General features: G+C 37.5%; 1 protein-coding gene across 3 annotated transcripts; it reads right to left on the bottom strand.

The window, feature by feature from the left end:
• Positions 1 to 3,897: 3,897 nt before the first annotated feature.
• Positions 3,898 to 8,876, bottom strand: LOC18426035 (protein NRT1/ PTR FAMILY 8.3). Of its 3 annotated transcripts, none has more exons than XM_020662263.2 (5): positions 8,783 to 8,876; positions 8,242 to 8,350; positions 7,423 to 7,640; positions 5,934 to 6,499; positions 3,898 to 4,886 (listed from the first exon to the last, which is right to left on the bottom strand). In XM_020662263.2, the coding sequence occupies exons 1-5, from the start codon at positions 8,813 to 8,815 to the stop codon at positions 3,971 to 3,973; spliced, it is 1,842 nt and encodes a 613-aa protein (XP_020517922.2). In that variant the 5' UTR covers positions 8,816 to 8,876; the 3' UTR covers positions 3,898 to 3,970. The 3 variants fall into 3 exon arrangements, with proteins under 3 accessions (XP_020517922.2, XP_088728916.1, XP_088728915.1); XM_088872790.1 differs by having other exon boundaries at positions 8,327 to 8,350; XM_088872789.1 differs by lacking the exon at positions 8,242 to 8,350.
• Between the last annotated feature and the right edge of the window lie 998 nt (positions 8,877 to 9,874).

Here is a 9,874-nt window from a genome sequence, read left to right as displayed (position 1 = left end):
ATTCAATTTCCCTGTCAGGCGATAAGCTTGGCAATTCTTTCGGAAAAACGTCGAGAAATTCTCGGACAACCGGAGTGGTATCCAAGTTTATCTCTTCCTTCCTATCTTATTTGATATAGGCAAAAAAGACTTGACTCCCTTTTCGAAGCAGGCGATTAGCTCGAATATAGGAGATTAAATATGATGGGGAGTCTTCTTTGATACCATTGAAGTAAAATACTGGTTGATTCGGAATACTAAAGGTAACCATTTTCTTGTAACAATCAATACTTGCATGATATGCAGAAAGCCAATCCATGCTTAAAATTACATCAAAATCTTGAATTTCTAGGAGTATTAAATCAACCAACAGTTCCTTTTCTTCTATCTTTATTATACATGATTTATACACTATATTTATATCAATTGAATTTCCTATCGATGTGGCTACCTCTAGAATGTATTCTAATTGTTTTGGTTCAACCTTTAAGTGGTATGCAAAATGTGGTGATACAAATGAATGAGTAGATCCAGGATCAATCGAGCTACTTTTTGGAAGATAATAAGATGGATCACTGATTTTGAGGCCTGAGCATTTTGCTCGGTGATCGCAAATACTCTTTCCTTCATCTGAGGCTTTTGAGCTAGCTCTCCCGGCTTTTGAAGCTGTTGCATCTGTAAGCTAGGACATTGTCTAACCTGGTGCCCCAATTTTCCACATTTAAAACAAGCTCCGGTATTCCAATAACAAGGATTGGATCCATGGTTTTTTTCATATTTCTTAAATGGTTCTATTGGGCTGTGAAGTGGCAAGGGCCTTGGCTTCTTGTTTGCCCTTTCAAACTGCTATCGATTAGGTGGTGTGGGTCTAACATGGCTTTTCTGATTTTTCGTCTTTTTGTAATCTTCGAAATCTTTTTCAACAGTTAGGGCTCGATCTACTATTTCAGCATAAGTTCTCAATTTTAAGAGTGATATTCTGCTTCTAATAGCAGGTCTGAGACCCTTTTCAAATTTCTTCACCTTTCTTGCCTCATTATTAATCATATGTGGTGCAAACCTGGCCAATTCAGTGAACTTGGCCTCGTACTGTGCTACTGTCCGGTTTCTTTGGATTAATTCCAGAAATTCTATTTCTTTTTGGTCTCGAATAAAAGTGGGAAATACTTTTCATTAAATGCCTCTATAAATACTTCCCAAGTCAAGGGTTTATTTTCTTTGGCCAATACTCCTTTTGCCATTCGCCAATAATGTTGTGCTTCTCCTTCTAACATAAAAACTGCCAAGGGCACCTTTCTATCATCAGGACATTCCATTACCTCAAATATTTATTTCAATTGCATAATCCACCATTTGGCTTCCAATGGGTTTAAAACACCCTTAAAAGAAGGTGGGTTCAATTTCTTAAATTGTTCGATATCACTCCCACCATTTATCATAACTGACTGCCTGGGTGGATTGTTGTTTTCCATCTGATGTTGCATTAGAGCAACCATATTTTCCATCGCTTTGTGAATTCCTTCCATAATAGCTTCAGCTATTCTGGATCTTGACTTTGTCCCGGTCTATACACGCAATAAATATTATTTTAAGTACATTCTTTTTAAATTTCCTAAGAATCGTAAACCTATTGCTCTGATACCATAATTGTCACACCCCAAGAATTTACAATACTGATATTCCTGAGATGTGACAGTCAAAACATATATATATTTCTTGATAGGACAAATTTACAGTGGCGAATTCTTACAAGATAGCAAAAGAAAGTTAGCATAACAACAATATCTTTCAAGGTTGATCTTGACTAGCACTCAAAATGAATCCGTATTTATCTTGGAAAAAAATGTTTACCATAGTTTGATGAGCTTGGCTACTCAGTAAGTGATCATCATAATCCTAAAAATAATCATGGTTGAAAGATATAAATATTTTCAAAAAGGAGATCTATTAACAGAAATGCATCAACAGTTTCACTTTCAATAAATGAATAATTAAGTATAATCCGAATAATTGAAATGCATATAACACTTTAACGGCAGTGCATAATTCAAAGGATTTCACAAAATATCCTACTGGCGTCCCAAGTAGGTCACCTATATACCCCATCAGCATCCTGATGAGTCCACGTAATCCCTATCGGCGTCCTAGATAGGTCCACTTAATCCCTACAAATCCACTTATATCTCACCGGCGTACCGGATAAGTCAACTTAATCCCTACCGGTGTCCCAGATAGGTCCACTTATACCTCACCGGCGAACCGGATGAGTCCACTTACATACTTAAAGTATTTCTAAATTTCTTTAAACATCCGAAAGCAGCAATATCATGTACTCAACATATCACTGAAATCACTAATATGAATTTCACTGATACCATTAATAACAGTCGCTTTCAATAACATTTCAAAAATAACCAATCAAATATTTTGGACTCAAATTTAGAAAGATAGCAGTTCGTAAAGACATTCTAGCATAATGGCCAATGTATAGAAAAACTCTTGTAGAAATTCAAGAATATGGAATTATCACAATTTATAGGATGTCAATTCACAAATAAACATTTCACAGACAATGCTATAATCAATTGCAAAAATATCAGTTTTTAGATAATAAGGTGGCCATTTGCGCATGAATTTTACAATGTCTAAATATTCAAAAATAGTAGAAAGAAATCTCACAATTTTAGTAAAAGCAGAACTATCACATTTATTTCTAATAATTTTACAATATCTAAAATTTTCTAACAATATACAAGAAAAATAAATAAATTTATTTCTAAGAATTTACAGCATTTAAAATTTATAACAAAGATACAATATCACAATTTTATTAAAAATATTATTTTTCAAAATAAAGAGGTCGCTTGCGCATAAAATTTATCGCGCCTAAAATTCATGATAATAAGCAGAAGTAATTATTTCATTTCATTTTTAAAAAGAACATATTATTTTTTAAGATAATGAAGTCACTTACTTAAAATATCTGAGAAAGAGCTTCTAATAAAAATTCGGCTAGAGAGAGAAAGAGCTCACTGCATTTTGACTAGAAATAGATCAAAATTTTCTAGGGCGGGAATCTTCACTTCTTCTATTTAAATTCTTGCAACACCTTATAATATTCTTTTATTAAGTTACACCTGAGGTGTAACAGTTATATTACTTTGTATACGCTTAAAGCCCACGTCCACTGAAGGACGCGGCAAAGGTGAGGAAAAGCTTAAAGCAAAAGCTTTTGAAAATAGTTGGTCCTTAAGAACCATCATACTCATATGGACCATTAGTTATTAAAAGTTTCTTTTCTCTTTTTTTTTTTTTTTTGGAAATTTTAAGATTATTATATTATTATATTACAGTAACTATAATATAATTATCATATTATAACATAAGATAACATGACCCATGTCAGGTTTGAGTCGTTGATCCGACCCTATCCCATTCAAGCCCCCCAATGGCACTAGTGTTTGCCTACTTGCCCGAGTATCCTGAGTTTGGTTGTCAAGCTGGAAATCTTAAAATAAAAATTGCAAAAAAACTATAAAAAGTCCAAAAAATAAGAAATTTATTTGTAATATATTTTTTTTTTTATATTTTCTACCATTTTGACAAATATAGGCAAGTGCTTTGGCCACGAATAATTATTTTTACATTTTCCCTTTTTTTTGGATTATTTCTATATACCCCTGATTACAAATTTATTTTTTTCAAAATATGTTTTTCCCTTTAAACATATTTTTCATATTTTTCAGGATTGTTTTGTATCACTTTTTGGCCTGACAAGGACCTGCCAAACTCTGGCCAAGTTACTCGGACTTGGCTTGAGTTACTCGGCCCGGCCTAAGGGCGGGTTCCAGGACAAAATCGTGCTTTTCTAGACTGGTTCATAGCTGCAAACCTTTTATATGGTCTAAAACCCAAATCTTCAACAAAATCATGGCTTGCATTCAAAAAATTAATTGAATCAGATTATAGCTATTTTTTTTTGGGTAAGTAATCAGATTACTGCTTTCATTTCCTTTTCATCCTCATCCTTCACTTTGCTTTCTTTGGGAAACATAATACTCTCATCTACCACGCTTCTACTACTATCAACATTGGTCCCCTTGTACCGCAAAGCCACAACAACATAGACTACAAAATTCACCACATTGATGCCAGCCAACACCCAGTAGAAGAGATCCAGCCTGCTTGCATTCAGGTTGTTCCTAAACCACCCACTTTTCTCCCCTCCAGTACACCTCTGGATTATAGTCACGAGCGCTGTGCTAAGCCAGCTTCCAATGCCGAACTCACTCAAGAACAGAGCGCTACTGAGGCTACGGGTGCCATCCGTGGCCTCATCATAGAAGAACTCGAGCTGCCCCACGTATGTGAACACCTCGGCGCTCCCTAAGAGGAAAAACTGTGGCAGCAACCAGAATACGCTCATGGTCGAAGTCTTCAACCTGCTGTCCACTATCCCCTCCTCGATTGCATTCTGTACACGCTTCTTCTCGATTACTGCAGCTGACAATAGCGCAAATATGGAGAGAAAGAGGCCCACGCCCATGCGCTGCAGGGATGTGATTCCGCGTTTGTGGCCTGTGCGCTTTCGCAGGAAGGGCACAACAACTCCCTCGTAGAGTGGCACTAGGATTATGGCGTTGGCGGATGAGAATATTGGGACTGAGCCTGGAGGGATGATAAGACTAGAATTTGGAAGGCTACGGTCCATGGTTCGGCCCTGCACAATGAAGAAGGTGGAGAGTTGCGAGAAGGAGAGGGAAAGGGCGATGGTGGAGGCCCAGATAGGGAGGACTCTCACTAGTGACTTGAGCTCCTCTACTTGGGTCACTGTGCATAGGTTCCATTTGTTGCTGCTCCTCCTTTGCTCTTCTCCTGACCTTGACACTGCAGCCTTGTCCAAGAACCTGCGTACTCTCCCCATATCTCGCGTTAGGTAATATAATGAAAAGTGTATGATAAGACGACTCGTTTTACATGAATCTCAAAATCACTCTTAGCCATTTAATGTGCGGTTAGAGATGTTCCATTGATTGTGCTTTTAGTTCAGAAATATTTTTTCAAAACTTTGCGATACACTTCTACCACATCACTTCACATCTGATGGCATTGATCCATAGTAACCTTCTTGTACTATATTTAAATGGTCTTATAGTGTACAATCCCATTTCTTGATGTATTGCTAGTTTGTGCCTTAATTAATAAAAAATGGGGAAAATGGACAGGAGCCTTATTCTAGACGGATTAATATGGCGAACACATAGAGTTTGTAGTTTTTAAGAGAAAGGAAACCTTGCCCAGGTTTTCGACGGCCATTCTTCACTCTTTGGTTTCGAATTGTATTGGAGATTATCTACCATCATTGATTGGGTGATGGAGAAAACAGAGTCCATTAGGTAATTGCCATCCAATGCAGCAATGTATGAATAATCGTAGTCCTTAGGGCCAGCAATGACAATTTAAAAAGAGGAACTGTGATGGTGAAGGCTAGACCCATCTAAACCAGACATGAACTTGTGCACATGCTTTTACCAGGTTCCTAGCATACTTATCCTATTTCTACATAGTCTTGTGTTTTTTGCACAGTCCTTAGCCATGTAGTGTAGTTTTGCACTTATGTGGTGTAGCCTAACAAAAGGAAATAAATGTTCTTGTGAAATTCTAACTCATCAAATTCAATTTGTATGTTAGTGAATATTCTGGAATTGCTACCTCTTTTTTTCTTTGAAACTGTGCTGTCTAAGACCTATCAGATTTGCATTTCAATCGATCCAAGATTGTTCAGATTTGCACCATTTTAGGAACAACCAATCCAATTTCTTAGGGCAGAAATCGACATGCATGTGTATAGGATGCGTTTTGGGCCCTCAATTCTTCGAAAATTTGAGGCGGACTTGCGCCATTTACTTTCCCTTGTGCAAATGGTGAGGGGTCATCAAGAAATCTAGAATTACCTGTATTGTCTTGTGTGTGGGAGCTTCTGAACACCAGGTATAGCAGAAACCGGTGTCTCCACCTCATACAAGATGGTATCCTCCTTAATGACGATGCCACGCAGGTGGTTCCTCACAGAGGCTACCAAGACTTGCAAGAAGCGACTGAAAGCACTCCCTGTGGGCTTCTGGAACCTATATAGTGGTGCACCCAAGGCCAGGATCACAACAGATAGCACGACAAGAGCAGTGGGCACGGCGAAGCCAAAAACCCAGCCTTTCGTAACTTGAACATAGACCATGACTGTTATTCCCATTAGTGCGCCCATGTTGATGGCAAAGAAGAACCAATTGAAAAAGGAGTATTTCCTTGTCATCTCCGACTTATCATTCTCATCGAATTGGTCTGCCCCAAATGATGAAACACATGGCTTGATCCCTCCCGTACCTAGTGCTATGAGCCCTAGTGCAGCATATAGGAACCCACTTTGAGCACTGGTTGGGGGGTCACAACCGGGCCCAAGGCCTGCACATGCCGGAGGGCGAAGTCCACTTAGAGATGCTGATAGGGTCAACATTACCATTCCCTGCACATTAAACATTACCCCAGCTTAAGCACAAGTTCCATAAGGCTTTTCACTGTTCTGAAGCCAGTTTGAGAGTGCTTTTTCCAGTGTGGAAAGTCTCATGTACTTATGTTTTGCTTGAGTTTAATCCATCCAAGATTGTATAACATCGAATGGGCGAATCAGCTTACATGATCTACTAATGCTTAACAAACTAATCGCTTTAGTTGACAACTCTGTTACTTGGGATCATCACTCAATAACTATCTGAAACAACATGTGATTATAATTACGGGATTCTATACTACAAGAACTACTACTTTTTATGCAAGAAGTTCACAGGTACACCTAACCACCAGATGTGAAATTGGCAGTTATCATATTTGGACGAATTTAAGAAAATTTTTCTCGAACTTTAGATACAGCGAATGACACATTCCCTACTGCCAGATTTCACATTTCATGACTATGTCTGATTGTGACCATTTTGTACCAAACGCGAATGGTGTGATTTTAGATTCACTCTCTGTTTATTGCATAAGTAAGATCAGTTTGGATCCACAGGCTCGAGATTCCAACCACTAAGCTCTGGTCGACATATTTGCTTGAACCTAATGTCCTTAATTTCTCCACTCTCTCTGCTGAGTTGATAATAAGTCGATCCGTTCATTCATTTTCTTTGAAATTGATGTAGAAAAGATAGTCATGAACTTTAGACACTACGCTATGTTCAATTACCTTGCACTTGTTTGATCGCCTTATGTGACAAATAAGCAGTCCAAGAAGAATAAGGATAAAAAAGGAATACTTCCTATAGGAATTAGGTTTGGCCATTAGTGGGTAGCAGTTGACATTAATAATGCTACATTTCAAGTTCGATTACTATATAAATTAACAATAATAATACTGTTTTTGTTTGTGAGTGTAGCAATAATAATACTTACTACAGCATAGATACAAGAGAAGAGAATGACGGTCAAGAAGCGGCCTAGGTATGCATCTGACAGAAATGCTCCGAGAAGGGTCAACACGTAGGCCGCACCGACCCAGTCATTGACGAGTGTAGCTGCTGTTGGTATTGACTCGTGCATCTCGAACACCAAGTAGGACACCATGCTCACTGCAATTGAAAAGAAGGCCAATCTCTCTGCCACTTCGTTTACTGCACCCAAACCCAATCAAATGTCGGAAAATTGAGCATAATAAGCACATTGCAATTCCTATTCTTTTAAGGAAAATGTTTATATGATCATGCAACCTCATAATGTAGAATTACGGATGCCTTTCAAAAATCCATCGGAAAAGGTCGTTTTAATGTTGAAAAACCCTTTGATTGATCATCTCGACATCGAAATGTATGACTATAAAAAATAAAAAAAAATTAAATCTCAGAAATAATGCATTTTACAACATATTATCTACATGGTCCATTTTCAAGATTTTCATATATTTATAGATCTACTTGATTTTAACCAGTTTTTAAATTTAAAAGTTTATAATTAGATATGAAAATAGATTTTGAGGTAATCCTAATAACATTTTATATCAAAATTATATACCATTATAAAATTTGAAGGTGCACCTTTCCTCTACACCTAACCCTTCTTTCAAAGAGAAAACAAAAAGTAGATGGATAAAGAAAAGGAAACAAGGAATTGGTGTCTGAAAAACACAATAATGAAAGACACATGAAGCAATTGGTTTTGGTCCTTTTTTTTTATGTAATTTGGGAACAAAAGAAGATATTTGAGGCTTTTTTGCACCAATAATAAAAGGTGAAGCCTTCCATCCTCCAGTTCTCTGTTTATTTGCTTGTCGACCACGAAAATCCAAAGTGCCATTGCTCACCAACCGTTCGTCCTGGATACCTTCCTGCTACAATTCCAAAAATAAGAAACGCATTTGACAGGAAGCATGAGAGAGAGATCCATGATGAAACTTTTGAAGGCAGCACGGAAGCAAGAGTAATAGGCCTGGCCGCCCAGCGCTAAAATGTAAGGCAGAGGCCACAAACTATGGCCCGAGGGCTGGCTTAGGGCCCTGTCAGCCCTATTCGGCCTGGCTTGGCCTTTTTTTCTTTCTTTTATTTTTTCTCTATTTGTTTTTTCAGCACGGCCCAGGCCCAGGCCCTATCCCTAACAGGGTCCTGAGCAGGCCATACAGGGACAAGGCCTGGGCCAGGGACAAGACTCACCCCGCTCTTGCCCCTAAAGAGATTCAGATAAAAAAAAGGTGGGTCATGATGACAAAAATGAAGGTTTTGAAATCACGGAGAAGGTAGATAGAGAGAGGGAGGTTTCCTGCCTCATGAAATGACTTTGGAGCCTCCACCCCCATGTCTACAGAGAGAGAAAGTGAATGACGAGGCTCAAACAATAGAAATAGTAAGCTCAGTAATGGCAGGTTTGCCATTTTTGGGCTGGTATATATGGGAAGCGAGCTGGTGTCGCTTTTCTCAGGTGGTGTGTGTAACGACAGGAGGAAAACGGATATGTTGAGTGGGTAGGAAAGTTTCAACGGCCGAAACAGGGGCGATACTCACTATGCCAGGTTTTGTGACTTTCTTTATTTCGTTAGTACGGTTTCTTTCTTAATTTTAAAACAAAATAGGAAAATGTGTTTTTGGGAAGTAAAACAGGAAAATGTTTTCATAGACTATCAAAATAAATAAAGCGTCATTTCAAAACTTTTTCCAAAATAAGTAAAGCGTTATCTCAAAACTAACCAAAAGTTGCACTTCTAGTCTCGAAAAACTTTCAAATCGATCATCTTCGCACGGTTGTGGAAAAAACTAGGATTTTAAACACTAAAAGTAGTGTATATTATAACACATTATCTAAACCATCTACTTTATCCTAAAACTAAACGTTCACTGATATTTAGATTTTATAATTGGTATTAAAAATTAATTTTAAAACCACCACAAAACTTTTTGATATACCATGTGCTTTCATTTCAAGATGAGGATACGAGGCGAGGCTTTACTTTATTTCCATAAAGCCTAGGCTTTATAGAAATTATATCCTAAATAATGAAAAACTAAAGTGATCAATTAAATAATTTTGGACAATGATGACATTTGGCCCCTTTTTAGACACTTGAGCCGAATCTCCAATATAGCAGCTCGGTGTCCTTTTCCTTAGCATTCAAACTAAAAAAAAATGGCGTCCTTTCCTTTTTTTTTTTTTCTCTATGAATAGTCGATTCCAGTGATTTAAAAAATATATGGGTGACTCAAGTCGGGCACCCAAAAAACCCATTCGAATTGGTGAATCGGCGATTTGGATCGAAAATCAACTGAATCGGTCAAATTAAGTTTTAAAAAAATCTAAAATAATTATTAAAATTCATTATAAATGTTGTTTTTTAAGAATCCAATAAGAAATTAGAATACTA

The sequence above is a fragment of the Amborella trichopoda genome, chromosome 7 (genome assembly GCF_054954075.1).
Source record: "Amborella trichopoda isolate Santa Cruz 75 chromosome 7, AtrichopodaSantaCruz75HAP2 v2.0, whole genome shotgun sequence".
Lineage (NCBI taxonomy): Eukaryota > Viridiplantae > Streptophyta > Magnoliopsida > Amborellales > Amborellaceae > Amborella > Amborella trichopoda.
Note: the sequence above shows the minus strand (reverse complement) of the source record. Positions and strands in the feature narration are given on the sequence as shown.